The following is a 20,865-nucleotide window of genomic DNA, read 5'->3' as shown; positions in this document are numbered from 1 at the left end:
TGGCTTCCCAGGGGATTAGCCGCCAGGGCCTCCCCACGGACGCAAGGACCCAGCTGTTGCTTTCAGAGTCCTGCTGACAGGTGTGCCGAAGGGCAGAGATGCTATTAGAAAAGAGAGACTGTGATTTACACCAGCGGCAGCCTGGGACGGCCGGGCTTGTGGACAGTGGGAAGGTGGAAGCGAGCTGGCAGGATGCTAACGGGATGAGGGATCTGCATTTCATGGAGACGGTGTGTCGGAGTCCGCACTGGCTGAGATTAAATGACCCGTCCCCTGCATACAGAAAGGCTGGAATAAATCAGGCTTTCCTGCAAGCGGGGTGGCAGGGAGTTAATTAGGAACGAGAAAAATACATTTCAACTCACAAAGAAGCCCTGTGAGCAAGCGAGGAGCATTCCGGACCTCTACCGGGGGTTTCGCTCTCAGGGAGAGGACGAGGTTCGCCCCTCCTTCTGAAGGACACATAGGACCCCGGAGATGTCAGAGAGGAGAGCGGGGGTGGAGGGAGCTGGTGTGGGCAGGAGACCCCTGCTGTGTCCAGCCAGAAGTGATGGTGGCCTGGACTCAGGTGGGTGGAGGCCACGATGGACAGAGAGGGACGGTGCGTGGCACCCCCATCGCAAGACCCTCCTCGGAGCACTCCTGCCCCGAGACACTGATGACTGGGCCTCTGCCCAGGCTGGCATGGGCTTGCCCTGGCATGACCTTCCACCTGCTTGGTTCTGCTTCTCTTCTGAGCCCTGAGTCCCCAGAGGCAGGGATCCTGTCTGGAAATTGTGGCGCTCAGGGATGCACAAGAGGCTTTTGTAAAATACAGGTTTTCCAAACAGAAAAACAGGAAATGGGAAAGGAACCACCTGCTATGGACCCCCAAAGTGGGGCCTGCAATGCTCTGAGAACTCCCTGATGTGGTGGGAGCCATCAGCCCACTTTTCAGAGGCTGTAGGTGGAAGCGGAGGCCTGGCGGGGCAGCCGGAGCGGAAATGGTGACGAAGGGCTCCCAGCATCTCTGAAAGAGGTTGGGAGATGCTCCCTCAGGGCCGCGCTTGCCTCCTCCCTGCATGGGGCTTCCACCTCTGGACGATCCCCACGTCCCCCTGAGACTCTGCAGTCCCCGAATTGGCGTCCCCTCCCCTCACGAAGCCAGCTGGGGTGGTCAGAGGACAGGGAAGCCGGCTGGGCGCTCCAGTCCTTGTGGGAGGTGCCCAGCGGTTCCAGTGCGGTGTTGTAGGGGCGTGAATTGCTGAGCCCTCCTCCCGTGGATCCGCATGACCACCTGAGGCCCAGATGGGGGTGTGCAAACTTCCAGATGCAGCCAGACGTTCTGTGGGCAAGAATGCAGATCTTGAGGAAAGCTTTATGGTGTTTACCTTACAGAAGTGTTACGTGCTCACGGCGGCACTCAGATTTGTGCCTGGCAGGAGGTGAGCCCCGCCCTGCTCCCTCCGACCCTAGACCCAGAGGTGAGCCCTGCTGACGAGCGGCATCCCCAGCCCCGGGTGTGCTGTGTGCACGCAAGCCTGCACATGTGGACGTCTGCGTGCTTTGCCCACGCGTCACACACAGCGTCTTCCACGTGACACTTCATCCTGGCCACCTGCGCACCTCGGACACACAGGGCTGCCTTGCTCACTTTACAAGCCTGGCGTTCCGTGGGTTCTCTTAGCGCTCTGTGGCCTGCTGAATTCTTCTTTCGGGGGGCATTTACGAGCAAGGCTGCAGTGGGCACCCATGGACACTGTGCACTGCGGTGGGTGTTTCGGTGGCTGAGGAGTGAGGCCCAGATCTCCTGGGCAGGTGACGTAACTCTGTGCCTCGGTTTGCTGATCTGACAAATGGGATTCCCCGCTCTCCTTCACAGGACGCCACGGGTGAGTGTTCAGCAGCTGTTTGCTCCCACGTGGGTTGGGCTCTCTGATTTCAGGTGTCTACCTGGGCGTGGGTGGCTCGGACCTGGGCCCAGCATCCGGGCCGCCCCCAGCTCTGGGCCGGCCGCAGAACAGTGCCCAGTGCTGGGGGCGCAGCAGGCCGCTCCCCGGCTGTCAGCGCATGAGGATTAGATGCAGAATGATGCAGTCCCCGGTCAAACCTGCAGCTGTAACTCAGGCCCAGACGCTGCCAGCGCCATAAATTTGGGCAGAAAGTGCAGCTCTAGCAGTTTGCGAACAAGAGCGGGGGAGGCCGGGTGAATTACGGCCACCGAGGAAGCGAGGCCCCCTGCCCGGCATTGTTAGCCGGAGCCAGGGATTGATTACTCACTGGCTTAATGAAATTGAATTTTAATTTATATCCCAGCCCTCGGTGGGGGTGGGGGGGCATGCCTGGCCGAAGTGGGCTCAGCCCCAGAGTGGGGGGGGCTCCTTTACAAGGGGTGGTGGGCTGCAGCCAAATCCTCCAGGAGGGGATGATGGGCATCTGTGGTGGCATCTGACCTGCCACCTGGGGCACTTTGGAAAGTTGTGGGACCTCCCTGAGCTTCCTCCCATCTGGGCATACCTGCCCGGCTCAGGTGCCCACCTCCAGCAAGCTCAGTGATGGAGGGTCCTTCCCGGCCCTTCGTGGGTGCTGGAAGCCGCATGAGGTGCTCAGACCAGGTGGGGATGAGATTTGGGGGGAGAGGAGAGTTCAAGATTCAGGGAGCTCCTTAGGGGTTTCCGACTCACCTGTCCCACATGTCCAAAGATGACACTTTCCAGCCGCTGCTGCTGGTTGCCACGTTGATGCAGTATTTCGGAAGGCCTGCTGAGCGTGGGGCGCCCGCCCCGTGGACACCTGAGTTCTGAGGGTGTTGGCCTCTTTGTGGGGTGCACAGGTCACAGGCGTGCAGTGAGGCTGGCCTGCCTGCACACCCTGTCCTGGGTCATCACGGCCTGTTGAGCGCCTGCCGGCCGCCAGCCCCCGTCCTCAGCCTGAAGCGATGAGAACTCCTTCCCCCCCAGGGGCCTCGGGGGCTCCACAGGTCGTGTTCCTAAGTGTCTGGCTCACCGTGGAGGCTGCATCCTCACGGAGACTCCCTAGATGCTGCTCAGGTCTCACTGGGGTGGGGGGCTGGGGCTGGAGGGTGAGTGACCCCAGCACCCACCCCTGTGGCCGAGATGATAAGAGGGTCTTTTTTGGACCCAGTGAAAAGCAGGGCTTCACACAGCAGTGAGGGCCCATGGACATCCTGGGAGCAGGGCTTATCCCCGCCCGGGGCGGGGTCCTTGAGAGCACACAGCAAGGGAGCAGGAGGGTTGGCACCAGCCCGGGCCACCTGGGCATGGACTGAGTGTGGCGTCCTCAGGCCTGTGGACCCCATGGAATGGAGGGGAGGGAAAAAGGTGGGTGGTTCCTGAGTCATCAGGCAGAAAGGAGGCTGAGTGTCCGCCACCCCTTTCTCTTCCAGAGGTCAACTTCCATCCTCACAGCTTTTGGTGCCTGGACGGTTCCTTCAGAGACAGGAAAAGATGCCCATCCTCTGGGTGACCCCGGCCAGTGTGGCCTGGTAAGTGGGCACAGGAATGTCAGCCCCACGTGGACTGGCGGGGGGCAAAGGGTCTTGATCAGCAGGGACACACCATCCTCACCCCAGCTGCATCTTTCTTTCTTTAAAACAAAAATTATTTATTTATTTACTTATTTGGTTGCATCAGCTCTCAGTCGCTGCATGTGGGATCCTTTTGTTTTGTAGGATCTTTCGCTGGGCTCCAGAGCATGTAGGCTCAGGAGTGCTGTGCAGGCTTACTTGCCCCAAGGCATGTGGGATCTTACTTCTCCCACCAGGGATCAAACCTGTGTCCCCTGCATTCCAAGGCAGATTCTTAACCGCTGGACCACCAAGGAAGTCCTTGCATCTTTCTTTAAATCATCTTTTTTTTCCAATATACACAAATTGATGAGAAAAGGAAGTCTTGCATTGTCCTGACTTACGGGAAGCCAGCACTGTTTGCTCAAATAGACAATAACACGAAAATAAGTGTCTCCAACACATCTTGTCGTATTATCATGTAGCTCACATATAATGTATACATAAGTGTATATAGATGCTATTTCTATATGCCACATATATGATGTTATAGTATATTTTGTATTATTTTAAAAAAGCCCCATACCTCTCAGATCACATATGTTGCATGTTGAAAACACCCCATTGTCTGAGTGGGTGGCTGAGTTCTTTCAGGCGAGGGTCCGGTCGTTGTGTGTGTTGCTAAAATGTTCACAGCTGGAGAGCAAGCAAAGCCATTCACGAGGGTTTGCCGCCCACGCTGGCTCTGCTGGGGCTGGGGAGGAGAGCCCGGCCTGGGTTAGGGCTGGCCAGTGGGGAGGTGTCGGCTGTAAGGGGTGGGGATGGTGTTGGCTGGGCATTGAGTGAGACCCCGGCCCTGGGCTGGGGGCTTCATCCATCCCTCAGCAGCTCTTGGAGGGGTTTTAATACCCCACTTCACTGTACTGTCTTCTCGCGAAGAATTCCAGCATACAGGCCACTGGGAGATGCCACGTGAGCCGGGTGCCCATGAGCCGGGTACCCTGCCCAGCTCCGTGGAGGTCTCCGTTTCCTGTGCAGGCCCTTCCCTGGGGTCTTATGAAAGAGATGGACCCTGATGGGTGTGGCCCCCAGCCCCATGATCCCTGCCCTAATCCTTTCCCGTCCCTCTCCCAAGAAAGAGCCACGTTCCCCATTGACCGTTTACCTCTCTGCTGCACAAATGTACGTTGTTATGTTGGTGACCGTGTGTGAGACATGCGGTGTGTTTCACACAGATCCGTACCCAGGGCATGGCTGGGAACACGGAGACAGCTCTCAAGCCACACACACACACAACCACACACACACAACCACACCCACACCACACCCACACAGCCACACACACACACAGCCACACACACACCACACAACCATGCCCACAGACAATCACACACACATATGAGACAACCACACACTCAACCACACACACACCACACACAACCACACCCACACCACCACACCCACACCACACCCACACAGCCACACACACACACAGCCACACACACACCACACAACCACACACACAACTACCCACATACAACCACACACACATATGAGACAACCACACACTCAACCACACACACACCACACACAACCACACACACACAGCCACACACAACCACACCCACACCACACCCACACAGCCACACACACACACAACCACACCCACAACCACACCCACACACAAAACTACACACACAACCACACACACAACACCACACAACCACAAACAACACAACCACACACACACTCAACCATACACACCACACACAGCCATACACACACAGCCACACACACACAGCCACACACACACAACATCCAAACCACACCCAGACCACACCCACACAGCTATACACACACAACCACATACACAGCCACACACGCACACAACCACACATAAACCACACACATACCACACAATCACACACACCACACAGACAACCACGCTCATACAACCATATAGACACACTTGCACGCACATTCCCACCACTAGAGGGTGCTAGAGATCCTCCCAGCCCAGAAACGCATTCGCTGAAACTGATGAATGTGCACGTGTGTGCACGCGCACACACGCACACACGCGCACACACACACACGCACGCACGCACGCGCACACGCACGCACGCGCACACGCGCGCACGCGCACACACGCACACACGCACACACACACAGTCAAAAAAAAGGATAGAAAGAAAAAGAAAAGAAAACGTCTGGAAAAATATAGCAGTTGATGGTAATTCCAGCCGACGATGGCTGTGCATCCTGAGGCTGATAACAGCAAAGCGTGAGCGAGGGCTGGGCCAGATTAGCAGACACGGCTGATGCTTTCCTCCCAGGTCAGTGGCTTCCCTGGGGGCTCAGCAGTAAAGAATCCGCCTGCCACCCCAGGAGACGAAAGAGGTGTGGGTTCAATCCCTGGGTCGGGAAGATCCCCTGGAGAAAGAAGTGCAACCCACTCCAGTGTTCTTGCCTGGGAACCCCGTGGACACAGGAGCCTGACGGGCTACACTCCACGGGGTCGCGAAAGAATCGGGCACGACTGAGCGACTAAAGAACAGCCACCCAGGTCAGTAGACCGCACTGAGATGTCTCCCGACGTGCACACCGGCTTCCTCGGCCCCTGCTCCGGGCTTGGGGCATCTGGGCACCTCCTTCCCACGCCCTCCTCAGTTCTCTCTGCACCACTAAGAGCTGTGTGGGGGTGGGCATCAGAAATCGCCTTTCAGACGGCAATACCCCCGGGTTGAGCTGGCCACCCCGCTTCCCGCTCACGACCTGGAAGTGGTTCCTGCAGGTGTGGCCGCGTGGGACTCCCCTGTCCGGGTGAGATGGGCCCGTCCCAGCCCCTCGCCCTCGCTCCGGGAGAACCAGGGGCAGCTCGAGCTGCTCTTACTCACCGTGCTGGCGGCCTGTCTTTCCCCCTCCCTCTCCTCTGGAGCTTGGGGCCACCGGGGACGTCTGGGGAGTTGTTTGCTTTAAGTGTCAGGGTCTCGGGGCCGGGGGGAGGTGCACTTCCTTGGGGTGAGTTCTGGGCCCAGCCTCCCTGGCTCAGCCTCTGTCCGAAGGTCTGCCTTCCTTCCTGCTTTGGGGCCCAGCTATGCCCAAGGTCAGACACACCCTCAAGGTCAGACGCAGCCTCAGGGCCATCGTAAGGAGGCTGCGGGGCCTCCGCTGCGAGTCTGGCCTACCCCTGCCGGGGCTCGGGGCGCAGGGCCCTGCTCTGTCCTCAGCCCCTCACAGCACAGCAGCCCTGTCTCTCTCTCCTGCACCCTGGGGTCAGGGCTGGCTCCCTGGTCCCTCTCGCCAGCACTCGCTGCATGATCCAGGTCTGGGGACAGAAGGACGACAGAGACCCAGGAAAGGGTCCCGGGGTGTGGAGAGCGTCCGAGCCCCCCGCCGCCCCGACTGCAGACCCAGCAGGGAGGTAGCCGGAGTCCAGGTGGCGGTAGGCGTGAGGCCTGGGGGCCTGCGCCGCCACGGACAAAAGTGCCGCCCCCACCTGGACAGAGGCTGACATTTCCGGGGACGCAGTCAGCCTTTCCGAACACTGAGCCCCGACTGCGTGCCCCACGTGTGACCAGGTGACCGAGAAGGCATCCTGGCTCTGCTGGAGTTTACATCCTGGGTCTGTTTCTTGTGGCTTCTGTAACAAGTGACTTTGAACCGCATGACTTAAAGCAACAGAAACGTCCTCTCTCCTGGTTCTGGAGATCAGAGGTCCGCAATCAAGGTGGCCGCAGGGCTGGTCTCCCTCCAGGACTCCGGGGGAGGGTCCTTCCCGCTTCTTCCGGCTCTGGTGGCCCCCCGGGTTTTCCTTGGCTTGTGGCCACATCACCCCATCCCCTACCCCTGTCCTCACAGGGCCATGCTCTTTCTGAGTTTCTGTATCCAACTCTCCTCCTTGCTTCTCCTTTGAGGACTCCAGTCACTGGATTAGAGACACCCCTGGTCCACTATGACCTCATCGAGTCTTTGTTGTGTTCAGAGAAGTTCTTTGACATATAAAATTCATAAACATCCAAGTTGTGCCGCTTGGTGTTTTGATGTATGCATTCATAGTGAAAAGATTGCCACCATCAAGCTAACTAACCCACCCCCTCGCGTGGTTGCCAGTGTGTGTGTGCGCGTGTGTGTGGTGAGTGAAAGTGGAAGTGGCTCAGTCGTGTCTGACTCTGCGGCCATGCGGACCACACAGTCCATGGAATTCTCCAGGCCAGCATACTGGAGGGAGTAGCTTTCCTCTTCTCCAGGGGATCCTCCCAACCCAGGGATCGAACCCAGGTCTCCCACATCGCAGGCAGATTCTTTACCAGCTGAGCCACCAGGGAAGCCCAAGAATACTGGAGTGGGTAGCCTGTCCCTTCTCCAGTGGCTCTTCCCGACCCAGGAATCAAACCCGGGTCTCCTGCATTGCAGGTGGATTCTTTACCAACTGAGCTATCAGGGAAGCCCGTGTGTGGTGAGAAGTCTTTTTGTTTTAAAGGCTTTTGTGATGTGGACCATTTTTTAAGTCTGCACTGAATTTGTTACAGTTATCGCTTCTGTTTTATGCTTAGGTGACTCCAACGCGGGGTCGATGGAATCTGCACCCCCTGTACTGGAAGGGTGGCGTTCTAACCGCCGGAGCACGAGGAAGCCCCAGAGCTCTTTATTTAAGGTGTGTCCTCACAGCAAGCTCGCGCGTATGATGCGGTGCTGCTGCCCGGTCTCACTGTGCTTTCGGTTCCCAGGACTCCTGCGCCTCGCGTCCCTGGAGCTTTGTAGCTCATCTTAACCGGATCACATCTATAGGGCCCATGTTTCCAATCAGGTCACCTGCGTGTGCCTGGGGGTCGGGTCTTCATTGTCTCTGGGCGGGACGAGGAGGGTTAGAGGGCTGAGGGGACCTGCCCCCAGCAGAGGAACAGTAGCCCTGCAGCCCTCAGATGGGAAGAGTTTGGAGGAGGTGCCCCCGAGGGACATGTCCGGCCTGGCTGGATGGGGAGAGCGGGCGGGAGAAGGTTCTGGAAGGGGCCAGACGGCGCTGGCTGCTAAGCCAGGGTCGGTCATTCTCATCTACCTCCTGCGTCTCCCAATGGGAAGGTCTGCAGCAGGGGAGTGAGGTGACCCAGTCGTGTTCCGGGAAGACCTCCCTGCTCCGGGGTTTCTGCCCTTGGGTCCGTGCACAGCATCTGGGGGGCGGGTGGGGCCTGTGAGTTTTGACTGGAAAAATTACATCTTCATGTTCCTGAACCCTGGACTGAAAGTGAGTCTCTCCTTCCGCTGTGAATGGACATGGCGGCCTCAGGGCTGGGGCACAGCCTCTGGGACTTGCTGATGGACAGAAGCCCAGCGTCCCCGTGTCCCCTGTGGCTGTCACAGGAGACTTGAGATCCCCTGGGCTCATCCCGACTCTGGGATAATGACAGTGGTCACCCCATTGCTGGGTCTTCTTGTTGAATATTGTTATTTAACACCTTCGCAGCAAAGCACATAAGTTACCAGATTATGGGTTTGCTCTTTAAATATTTTGATAACTGTATTTCAACAAAGACAGCTTCCTTTGCAAACCTATGAGTTTTATTTTATGCATCTATAAATGTTATTTTGATGTTGGAGAGGGTGTGGAGAAAAGGGAGCCCTCCTACACTGTTGGCGGCAATGTGAGCTGGTGAAGCTACTATGGAAAACAGTATTGGGGCTCCTTGAAAACTAAAAACAGAGTTACCATATGATCCAGCCAGATTACTCCTGGGCGTATATCCAGACAAAACTATAATTCAAAAATATTCGTGCAGTCCTATGTTCATAGAAGCACTGTTCACAATAGCCAAGATGTGGGAACAACCCGAATGCCCGTTGACAGAGGAATGGATAAGAAGATGTGATTCACATACCACGGAATACTAGTCAGCCATAAAGAAGGACCAAACACTGCCGCTTGCAGCAACATGATAGTCTGACCTGCAGATCAGCACACGACGGGGAGCAGGTGAGGCAAAGACAAATATCATGGCATCGCGTATGTGTAGGATCTGGAAGATCACATAACGGAATTATTCACAAAACAGACACAGACTCACAGATGTAGAAAATAAACCTATGGTTATCAAGGATGAAAGGAGGAGAATAAACTAGGAGTTTAACAGATACTGCTACGTATAAACAGAGAAACAATAAGCATTTGCTGTAAGCCCAGGGAGCTATATTCAGTCTCTCACACTAACATTATCTGAGACAGTCATGAAAGGTAGGAAGCACATCATAAATGTCTCTTAAAACATATCATTGGAGAAGGCAATGGCAACGCACTGCAGGATTCTTGCCCGGAGAATCCCATGGACAGAGGAGCCTGGCGGGCTACGGTCCACGGGGTCCCGAGAGTCGGACACGACTGAGCGACTAAACCGCCAAAACATATCACAAAAGGCACGAAACACAGAAAGATCTGGGATGTCGCGGAGTCGCTCGGCTGCGCAGGAGGCTGACAGCGCGGTAAGTCAGCCGCTTCACCGCGGACGCTGCGGCTCTGAGGACGAGCCTCTGGGTTTCTGGGCATCCAGGGGGTTCGTGGCACAAACAGAGATGAGTCGCTGCAGGTCGGGTCTACCAGCCTGGGACGATCCGATCGATGGGGCTGGCCCTGGGCTGGGCTGGAGAGAGACTGAGGACTGGAAGTTATGAAGCGGGGCTGAAGCTTAGGCTTCCGGCTTGAGTGACTGGTGGGGGGTGATGGCATGTATGGAGAGGGGAAAGGGAAGAGGATCTGGGGGGAAATGGCACGTTTTTGGTTTGAGTATCTAATGTGGGCAAATCCCACTGGAGGAGCCAAGGGGCCCCGGTCTCACTAGACCTGCGATTAACACCAGCTGGGCTGGGGTCGCCAGTCCGGCGGGGCCCCTGTGCGCGCTCGCTGGGGCCTCACGATGACCCTGTGAGCTTGCCACCCAGGGTTTATAGCTTCATTTCACAGACGACCTTTCCCAGGGAGGTGGGTTACAGAAAGGCACCTTTTTAAAAAATGATTTTGCTCGTTTCTTGTTGACTTTTGGCTGTTCGGGGTCCTTGTTGCTGGCTGGCCTTCTCTCTAGTTGCTGGTTGGGGGGAGGCTCCTCTTCCTGTGGAGCACCGGCTCCGGCTGCAGGCTTCAGGGGCTGCTCTAGAGCAGGCTCGGGGTTGTGGTGCACACGGCTTAGCCGCTCCGAGGCATGGGGGATCTCCCCGGACCAGGGACCGAACCCGTGTCTCCTGCATAGGCAGGTGCAGTGTCATCCACCCTACCCCCAGGACGCCCCAGAAGGTTATCTTAGCACTCAGGTGTCCCCATGGCGCCCCTGGGAGGCTGCCTGTCCAGCCCACAAGTGCGCAAGGACCCTCTTCCTGTGCGGCCCACCCGAGCACACCTGCCCCCGAGATGCCTGGTGCCCGCCCGGCGCTGGACCTCGGCCGGGGGCACCAAGGGGAGGAGCGGCTCTCGTTCTGGAGGAGCTGACGGCCTTCCGGCCTCGGGCTCTGTATCTCCGCCCGTCTCTCTCTCTGCTTCCCACCTCCCCCCGGCGGCCCCCAGCCCAGCCCACCCCCACTCCGAGGCACACACGGTTTCGCAGCTTCACACCTACACTCACGTCCAGAGGCACAAAGGCTGGGGGAGACACGCCGCGTCGGTCAAAACAAGCTCAGAACCGAGCACAACATGTGATAGGAAAGAAAGAAATTCCTGTATTACAGATTCGTTTCCAGTCACCCCAACCAGCTCGGAAACTTTCAATACAATTTTTAGCCAAGCACCTGGGGTTTCGCAGCAGCCTGGGCTGAGAGCCGGTGTGAGCCCTCAGCCCCCTCACTTGCCAGAGGCTAATTTTAGAATCCAAACAAACCAGAAAGCCCAAACCCTCCTCTCCTCTTTCTCCTGCCTCCCCCCACCCCCACTCACCCCCTTCCTGGGCAGCAGCTGCGCAGTGGTTCCCCCTATGCCTGAGAGACCCAGACTTCCTGCCCGCACGGCAGGCAAGCCAGGACCGGGGAGGGCAAGGCCAGGACCCAGGGACCCAGGCCCCTGGGCGCTCCTGGGGGCGGGGGGCTTTGTTGGCACCAGGGCTAGTGCAGGGGGTGAGGGGCGTGGGGTCAGCATGGGTGGGTGACCGGTGAGGGGACAGGACGGATGGAGGTAAACCCACCTGCATCTTGGCGACCCCGGTAACCTGTGCAGGGGGGAGGGGAGCCCTTTCCCTCTTCGGTGCTCCCCCATGAGCACTCCAGTCTCCCTGACTTTTTCTGACCTTGACCCCGCCCCTAAATTGGAGCCTGATGTCAGCTCCTGGTGAGTCCACAGCTGGAAGCACCCCCCCCCGCCCCCCCCCCCACCCCCTGCAGCTGAGACTGGCGTCCTGAGGTTTCCCTTTCAAGTCTCAGCTCCACCCCTTCCCGAGTTGGGGGGATGGCGGCAAGGCCCTTCCCAGCCTCAGGTTCCCCATCTGTTAAACGGGGTGATATTTCCTGTGGGCACAGATGGGTGCCAGGTTTGGAAATGACGTAGGGGACGGTGCCCAGTACACAGTAGGCGTGCTGGTCCGCGAGAGGCGCTCACTGGCTAGTTTGGAGGGTCTTTTTTTGAGATCGGAGGTCTAGGGCCCCCCAAAGCGGCTATCCCCATGAGGCTCGGAGGTGGGCGCGAGCAGATACCGAAAGGGAGCTGATGGTGAACCGGTGTGAGCGCAGGCAGGCTGGCCGGCATGGCTGCGGCTTCCCAGCCCTGCCGCTGCCACTTCATCCATCAACAGAGCTCTGCTAACAAGAGGCCGGGGAGCTGCTGGGCCGGCCAACCACACCCCCGCCCCAGCCTGCGGGGGTGGGACTTGGCCCTTTAGGAGAAGCCCACTGGGGGGCCCAGCTCCCTGGAGACCCCCATGAGCCTCGAGAGCAAAAGTGACCTCTGCCTTCAGTTTACATTAAAAGAAAAGATGCATAAAAATTCAACAACACGATTGGATCCAGAGAGGTCAGCCATGAGCCGTGGGAGGGCCACGGAAGGGATCAGCCGTGCGCCGCTTCCTGTCGCCTCTGAGCTGCGTCTGTGAGCTGCCCACGTGGTAAATGATCTCTGGTGTCTTTCTTGGATTTTTGTTTTCTCCTCCAAAGCCTAAGGCCATGAGTAAAGCTGGAATTACAGAGTGGAGATGGTCTTTGAGAGACCCCCACTTACGACCCCTTCTCTCCAAATGGCAAGTCCCCCAACCCTGGCCTGCCAGTACCCATGGCTGGTCAAAGCAGGGGCAGATGCCTGACTCAGGCTGGTCCAGACTCTGCAGGAACTTGGGAGTCACCCCGGTTGAATGATCAGAGGATCTGTCAAGACAGAGCTTGCTTCCTAAGTGGAACCAAGCAATTGGGGCTGAGTTCCAGCGGCCGCTCAGCTGGATTGTGTGTTTCCCAGGTTGCCGTTGTCCCCACCTATTGCCTGGCTCTGGCCCACATCACTCTTGTACATCCTTGCTTGCGTGCATGCCAAGTCACTTCAGTCGTGTCCGACTGTTTGTGACCCTATGGACTGTAGCCCGCCAGGCTCCTCTGTCCACGGGATTCTCCAGGCCAGAATACTGGAGGGGGTTGCCATTTCCTTCTCCAGGGGATCTTCCTGACCCAGGGGTTGAACCCAGCTCTCCTACATTGCAGGCAGATTCTTTACTGCTGGCACCACCTGAGAAACCCATCACATCCTTGCTGGACCCTGGAAAACCCTGATGGAATGCAGGGAATTGCTTTCTCGTGTGTCCAATCCTGGCAGGCAGCCAGCACCTGGGCGTTGGAGGCAGGAGTGAATGGGACGTGCGTGCTCCCTACCCTTGAGCAGCTCACAGTCGAGAGGTCAAGACAGACGACAGAGTCATTCCAAAGGCGGGACGAAGAGGCTGACGGGGTGTGGGAGGGAGGTGCCTCTCCCCCAGGTGGTTCGGTGACACCTGATGGATGAGTGGGAGCTGGTCAGGCAGAGGGCAAGGAAGTGCTTCAGAGAAGAGGAGCGGTGTGTGAGGCCCCAGCATCCAGAGGAAACGCCTGAGGGCTGACGCGGCTCGGCGGGGTACGTGCTGCGTCGTCCCAGGAGAGACGAGGTCCACCTGGACAGGGTGGTGGCTGTGGGACATGGGAGAGGCCAACAGATTTGGCAGGGAGTAGAGAGTTTAATCAACAAGATGAAGTGGCTGAGAGCGTGGTGATGTGTGTGTGAGATAGAACGGGAGCCAGGTGTCTGGCTGAGTGACCGAGTCAGGGGGAGGGTGGGGTGAACGGGTGGATTCAGTTTGGGGCCTGTGTGGACGACTGTCTTGAGAGGATGGGGCGGGGTCAGTGCGTGTCTCGCGGAGGTGGACCTGGGTCCCAGAGCCAAAGGCCGCCCCTGAGCCCCTGGGAGTGGTCACAGCTCACCAAGCACGCGCACCCACCCTTCTGCAGGCAAGAGCAGCGCCAGACGTCAGGGTGTCGGGACTGCGGAGTGTGGCCCCAGCCTGAGGGTGGTGTTGAGAGGGTCCCCCAGATGCCAGCAGCCCCTGCGGGTCGGGGGGCTGGAGTGGAGGGGGTCTGGGAGCAGAGAGCAGGGCTGTCAGCAGCGGAAGCCCCCCTCGGGGAGGCCAGTGCGGCCCCGGGGGAGGGAAGCCGCCCCTGCAAACCCCTCTCTGGGGAGCACGTCTTGCGGGGACTCTGGGTAGCAGGGTGCACAGCTGTTCCTGGGGTCGTCGATGCGGGCAGCCAAGGAAACGACAGGCCCAGACAGGGACACTGGACGGCTGTGAGTGTCCCCAGACACATGCTCCAGTAAAAAGGGGGAAAAAAAAGCGAGCAGAGAACAGTGCGGATAATGTGTTCTGGGTCGTGCAACAGAGCCGGGCTAAGAACAGGTCCTGCCCGTCTGCGCGTGAGGACCGGGGAGGCTCAGACCCAAGAAAGGCGGTTTCCTGTGTGTAGGGGGTGAGGACCGGCAGAGCTGAGAATTTTACAGGATGGCCTCTTACAGCGTGCGGCTTCTGACCTCTGAATGCTTTATTAAAAACAGGTACAAAAATTCCAGACTAGGAATGAGGATGAACTGCACATCTTTCTCGAAGCCTCTCCCTTCTGAGGCTCCCGGTCCCTTCCAGGTGACGGTCCCCGAGACCCACGGCCGCTTTGGGCTGGGCTGGGAGGTGTTCTGCACTTGCGGCCTCCATGAAGCTGCTCACGGCCCCTTGAGGATGATGGGGTTTTTCCTGGGCTCTCTCTCCCCAGGAACACACAGCCTGGTGACTCCAGAAGGGTTGGGCCTAGGTGAGGGATTGGGAGCCGAGATGGTGGGGGCGGGGCTGGGGGGCACTTCCCGTTGCTTTCGGTTTGGGTTCCTGGCATTTGAAATTGAAACGAAAAGCTGGGCTTCAGTCTCAGCTGGAGTGGGGAACTCTGGTTTCTCTGGGGCCAGGCTTTCTGGAAGTTGCTGGAACCTCTGCAGAAGATTCTGGGTGAAAGAGGGGGCAGGGGCAGGGTGCCGGGAGCTGGGCCATCCCATCAGTCAAGCAGCCACAGCATCCTGGTTGACTTGGCGGGGCTGCTGGAGACAGACCCCGGGCAGGGAGGGAACCGGGGACACATGTCCTGGAGGAGTGAGGCCCTCGGCGTTCAGCGCGACGACATCGGAGCCAGACACTCCCCTCCCGCGCTCCCCACTCTTGTCCCCAGATGGGGCCAGCCCAGGTGGCACCGCTGGGCAGAAGGCTGCCTCGGTCCATGAGAGGAAGCCCAAGTCTTCTTGATCCGACTGCTGGGCAGCCTGGCCCCAGGCCAGACACTGCCCTGGATGCCCACCACTTCCCTGGATGCCCACCACTTCCCCAGTCACTGGAGGAACAGAGCAGAAGCTCACCGAGGCCACCAGGGCCCCAGACGGGACCTCTGAACTGGGAGGTCCAGCCAGTAGGGCCTGCAGGTGGCCAATTAGCCAGGCTTGGGCAGGGTTCTGGCTGTCAGCCGTGTGACCTTGGTCAAGGGACTTCACCTCTCTGAACCTCAATATTCTTCTGTATAACAGGGAGAAGAGTTTGGGGACAGTGAGCAACAGAACGTTTATAAAGTGCAGGAGCTCATTTGCCCAACTCAAGAGCGATGGTTCTTAATTTGGCGAGGGGGTGGGGGGAAGGGATTACAGGAGCCCTTAGGAATCTGAAGAAGCCTGGAATTCTCCCTAGAAAAGCGTGGGTGTACACATGATACACACTTCCCGGGGCTCTGAGCTGCACGGCTGGTGCCCTTGGAGGTGGACCGAGCACTCGCACTGGTGTCACCTGCCTAGCACAGGGCCCCTCCCAGAGCCCAGGGCGCGGGCTCGCCATCAGGCAGCAAGCCCCTGTGTGCGGTTCTGTGCGGTTCAGGGCAGCCTTCCTGAGTCCTGGGATGGCTCCAAAGGGAACATTGTTTGCGGGCCCCGCCCTGACGATTTGAGCTGCAGCCAGGCTTCACAGAGAGCTCAGGGCAGCACCCCCACTGCCCAGACCCCCAGACCCCTCTCTCCTTCCCAGGCAGTTAGCGGGGCTGCCCACTGCTGAGCTGTTGGCAGCTGACAAATGGGAGCCCGGAGCTTGAGCAGATGATGTCAGGGGTCTCCTTGGAAATCCTCACGGGGCCCATTTCCCCAGGGGACCAAACCTCGGCTTCGTCCGCTTTCACCCGGGGAGTGACCACAGAGCTCACCCTTCTCTCCTCTCCTCCTAGCTCATTAACATACACACAACCCTGCAGCCGGCACCCCGTGAAGATCACTTGGGAGAAAAACCCACTACAGATTCTCTCAAGGTATTTCACGCATGACCTGTCTTCACCCACTTTGTCCACGCGCCCACACTATCCCCAATTATATGCAAGCTGCCGCTTTGATTATTCTGCACAAACCTGAGAATTCTGTAGTTAAATAATATAAATAAAGCCGCAGGCCTTTTACTCCGGGACTCTTTTCCAGTCACGTCTGTCCCCGTTGGCTCTAAGTACTTAAGAGGAGGCAATGGTTTCCAAGTGGAAACACGACTGCCCGGGCTGTTTCGCGTAGAGCTCTAACAAGATAGAAAGGGAAAACCCTCCAGCTGCCCGTCTCCTTGTGCGGCAGCTTATCTGGCCCTAGATAAGCTTGGCGGGACCACTGGAATCATGGCCTTTCCAGACCTGGCACATCCAACTTGGTTCTGGGGCTTGTTCTGGAGGAAGCATTGCCTGCTGGCTCTTGCCGTGTGTGTGTGTCTGTGTGTGTGTGCGTGCCTGCTCAGTCATGTCCGACTTAGGGGTGTAGACAGTGAGACCTTCTAGGCAGCCCTTGAAAGAGGGGCCCATCCCAGGTATAATGCATCGGCCAAATCAGGACACGTCTTAGTCAGAGGGTGCTATTAGTTATTAACCCCAAACCCAGGTGTAGATCAGGTGTCCTGGGAAAACTGGAGTGCACCGTCACCCCACCTTCACCCTGCACATGACCCGGAGCCTGAACTGAGCTTGCTGGGTGGTTTGCAGCTAGGAAGGCCGCAAGAGCTGAAAGTCCCTCGAAGTGGACGTGAAAGTCACTCAGTTGTGTCCGACTCTTTGCGACCCCACACACTATACAGTCCATGGAATTCTCCAGGCCAGAACACTGGAGTGGGTAGACGGTCCCTTCTCCAGGGGCTCTTCCCAACCCAGGGATGGAACCCAGGCCCCCCACATTGCGGATGGATTTCTTACCAGCAGAGCCGCCAGGGAAGCAAACTATCAAACAAATGGTTGAAAATAAGGAAATGGAGACATTTTAATGCAAGAAAAATAACAGCATGGCACACTCCCCTTCTGCCTGGGATTGCGCCTCTCCTGTGTCCCGAGGGCTGGGGGACGCCTGGCATTCGGGCCCCTGCCCAACTGGCAGCCAGCCCTCCGGTTCCACGCGTTACATTCAATTGCTGTCCTGGCTTCCAGGGGCTGCCAGCCTCCCGCCTTGTCCTTCCTAGGGGTCCTGTCTCCCTGCTCAGGCCAGCACAGGCTGGCCGACTCAGCAGGTCAGCGCCAGGTGGAGGAGATGGCTCTCTGCTCCCTTCAGAGACATGCCTGCCCCGGGGCTCCCTGGAGGGGCTCCCTAACCTGGAGGACGGAGCACCTACCGCCCCAGGCCGTCAAGGTGGCAGGGTGCCCCTCGCCCCTGGGGATCCGGACACCCCGCCCCGAGTCCCGCTCAGACTTGGCGGTGGCCCCGCCTCACAGCTGGTCCTCGTCCACCCAGACGGTCTTGCGCTGCTCCTCGGCGATCTTGTCTTTGATGACGCGCAGCAGCTCCTCCACGCTGCCCCACATGTCGGCCTCCACTGTGGCGTACAGGCAGGGCAGCGCCTCCAGCTCCCTCTCCTTCAGCCGGCACAGGCGCAGGAACTCGTCCTCCGTCTCAGGCCGGGGCAGCATCTTCCTGCAGACGGGAGGGCAGGGCGGGGAGAGATGCTCGTGGCATGGGCCGGGCCGGGGGCGTGGCTTGGCCGCGCCCGCCCCCTGTGCCATTTCTGTTCCGTGTCCTGGGCCCTTTTATTCTCTTCATTAGGGAATTCTAAGAGGGGAGGACTTGTTTCTTAAAAAAAATAGGTCCAATTTTGGTGGTTCAGATGGTAAAAGCATCTGCTTACAATGCGGGAAACCTGGGTTCGATCCCTAGGTTGGGAAGATCCACTGGAGAAGGAAATGGCAACCCACTCCAGTACTCTTGCCTGGAAAATCCCATGGACAGAGGAGCCTGGTGGGCTACAGTACCACAGGGTCGCAAAGAGTCGGACACGACTAAGCGACTTCACTTCACTTCTTCACTTCATTTTAATTTTTAATTGTGATCAAGTTCATTGAAAACAAAATCTCTCATCTTGACTATTTTTAAGGGTACGGTTCAGCAGTGGTTAAGCGATTCATATGGATGTGCCTCCATCTCCGTAACTTTTTCACGTAAAGCTGAAACTCTGTGCATTAAGCCATCACTCCCCACCCTCCCTCTCAGGCCCTGGCACCCACCCTTCTATTTTGTCTGCGTCTGACCTCCTGAGGGCCTTTGGACAAGTGAAATCATGCAGCAGTTGCCTTTCTGTGGCTTATTTCACCGAACACCATGTCCCACACGGCCTGTGTGGTCCGGGCCTGGCCTGGATGTGGCGCACCTGCTCCGGAGGTGCTGGCTTCCCAGACCACCTGGGGCCCCTGGAGCTCCCCGTCCCAGGAATGCGTGTGTGTGTTACTGTCTTCATTGCTGGGGCGAGGGCCACGTCCCCCGGACTGGGGACAGACACTAAAGGGACGTTTGGGGGGTGAGGGTGTGCTGGACACAGCCAGCTGCTCTTCCTGGACACACCAGGGCTTGGGGAGTGGGGGACCAGGGCTGGGGGGTCCCAGGGCCCTACCGGAACTTCTTGATGTTCTTCTCCGACACGCGGACGAAGAGCACGATGGGGTAGATTCGGGCCTTGATCAGGTCTCTGGTGCAGCTGATCCCGGCCTCCAGCAGACAATGCTTGTTCTGCAGGTACAGCGGCCGGCGGTCACCGGGGGCCCTCCGTGCTGCCCGCCCCCCCGGGCCCTGGCGCAGGGCCAGGCTCCATGGGGCAGAGCTGGGGCGAGCTCAGAGGACTGCCACAAACAGCGTGCTGGTGGAACCAGCCCCCAGGTCCAGCGGCAGAGATGGCCATCCCCCGGCCCCCACGCCCTTCCGGTCATCGCTCCCCTGTCCCGCTCCTGGGCCCCTAACAGCACAGACTCTTGAACGCAATCTCCTTTGCAGCTGAACCGACCTCAGTCCCAACCCTGCCCACTGTTTCCCATCCACTCCGGAACTTTAATACCCAACAAACTGTCCAAGGCTGCCTGACAGCTCTGCTCGAGCTCTCATCAGTGTGACAAGGCTGCAGGGCCTGGGAGTGACCGTCGGCTGGACGGCATGATTCAGACTTCCCAGCTGGATGCCTGCTCCTGCCGCCCCCAGTCACTGCCCCAGAAGGCCGAGAGCCCCGCCTTTGTTCAGACCCAGATCGAGGAAGAACTCTGTGCTCAGGGCCTGCCAGGGTCATGAAGCCCAGGTCCAGAAGATTCCAAACTGCCTGTAGACAGCTTTCCTGCACCCCTGCCAACAGCACTCCTGATGGTCCATCTCCCCGGTTTGGAGAACAGGGTCCCTGTTGCCCGCTCGCTCGCTACCTCTGGCCCCTGTTATCAGAGCCAGGCGCACACACATCCCAGAACAACGTGGACCAGAGGACCAGCACCAGGAAGCCACCAGAAGAAAGGGGAGGGTCAGTGCAGAAGAAGGGGTTCGATCCCGGATCCGGGAGGATGCCGCCTGAGCCTGCGCTCTAGAGCCTGGGAGCCGGAACCACGGAAGCCAGGTGCCCTGGGGCCCGCTCTCTGCGAGAAGAGAGGCCGTCGCAGCGACAAGTCGGAGCACTGCAGCTAGAGAGGAGCCCGCACAGGCAGGAAGGCCCAGCACAGCCAACAAGTGGTCGAAAATACAGACAGAGAATCACGGAGAAAAGAGAGAAAGAGAAGGGGTCCCAAACGGAAGTGCCTCTCAGAGCCGGGAGCAGGGCTTGGAGAAGCTGGCACGCGGCAGAGGCAGCGAGGACGAGGTTCGCCCGCTGGGGCAGGCGGGAGGGGAGCAGGTCTGCGCACCCCCAGCCCCGCCGGCCTCCAGCCCGACTCACCTTGGCTGCCACGGCCTCGATGTGGGCGGGGACCACGCACTCAAAGGTGTTGGGGTTCTTCTCCCGCGAGTGGATGATGGTTTCCGTCCTCTGCTTCCTGAGGAACTCGTCTCTCGTAACGACATCTGCGGGAGCAGGGGCCAGTCCTGAGGGCAGCTCGGGGGTGTCGGGCCCACTGTCCCCTCCGGGCTCTGCCCTGCTTCCTGGCTCCACGGAGCTGCCTGTCGGGTCCCTTCCTGCCACATTGAGACCCTGAAGCTTCTCAACTGAGGGAAGGGTCAGGAATGTACTTTACACTCTCCACGGCAACTTACTGTCCGCACCCTTCCAGCTGCTCTGGAGCCCTTGATGGAGGAGGAGGGGGAGAGGGGAGGAGGGGAGGAGAGGAGGAGGGGAGGAGGGACGAGGGTGGGGAGGAGGGACAGGAGGGATGAGGGAGGGCAGGAGAGGAGAAGGGACGAGGGTGGGGAGGAGGGGCAGGAGGGATGAGGGTGGGCGGGAGGGGAGAAGGTTCGAGGGTGGGGAGGAGGGACAGGAGGGACGAGGGTGGGCAGGAGGGGAGGAGGGACGAGGGCGGGCAGGAGGGACGAGGGCGGGCAGGAGGGGAGGAGGGACGAGGGTGGGGAGGAGGGACAGGAGGGACGAGGGCGGGCAGGAGGGGAGAAGGGACGAGGGTGGGGAGGA

General features: G+C 58.7%; 1 protein-coding gene and 2 long non-coding RNA genes across 9 annotated transcripts in view; 1 reads left to right on the top strand and 2 right to left on the bottom strand.

Annotated features, from left to right (window-relative positions):
* Positions 1–304: 304 nt before the first annotated feature.
* LOC138428831 (uncharacterized) lies at positions 305–3,594 on the bottom strand. The gene is made up of 2 exons (XR_011252607.1): positions 2,664–3,594; positions 305–1,324 (listed from the first exon to the last, which is right to left on the bottom strand). It is a non-coding gene; the product is annotated as an uncharacterized lncRNA (long non-coding RNA).
* Positions 1,596–9,054, top strand: LOC138428830 (uncharacterized). 2 transcript variants are annotated; one of them, XR_011252606.1, is made up of 4 exons: positions 1,596–1,871; positions 3,386–3,484; positions 5,842–6,071; positions 8,062–9,054. It is a non-coding gene; the product is annotated as an uncharacterized lncRNA (long non-coding RNA). The 2 variants fall into 2 exon arrangements; XR_011252605.1 differs by lacking the exon at positions 5,842–6,071 and having other exon boundaries at positions 1,600–1,871.
* Positions 9,055–17,248: 8,194 nt separating this feature from the next.
* Positions 17,249–20,865, bottom strand: part of CARD11 (caspase recruitment domain family member 11) — a 104,912-nt gene continuing 101,295 nt past the window's right edge. For all 6 annotated transcript variants that reach the window (XM_069571371.1, XM_069571375.1, XM_069571374.1 and 3 more), the window contains 3 exons: positions 20,182–20,306; positions 18,889–19,004; positions 17,249–17,918 (listed from right to left, as the gene is read on the bottom strand). In XM_069571371.1, coding sequence (XP_069427472.1) covers positions 17,714–17,918; positions 18,889–19,004; positions 20,182–20,306 — 446 coding nt within the window. In that variant the 3' untranslated portion in view covers positions 17,249–17,713. The remainder of the gene's footprint in view (positions 17,919–18,888; positions 19,005–20,181; positions 20,307–20,865) is intronic.

The sequence above is a fragment of the Ovis canadensis genome, chromosome 24 (genome assembly GCF_042477335.2).
Source record: "Ovis canadensis isolate MfBH-ARS-UI-01 breed Bighorn chromosome 24, ARS-UI_OviCan_v2, whole genome shotgun sequence".
NCBI lineage: Eukaryota > Metazoa > Chordata > Mammalia > Artiodactyla > Bovidae > Ovis > Ovis canadensis.
Note: the sequence above shows the minus strand (reverse complement) of the source record. Positions and strands in the feature narration are given on the sequence as shown.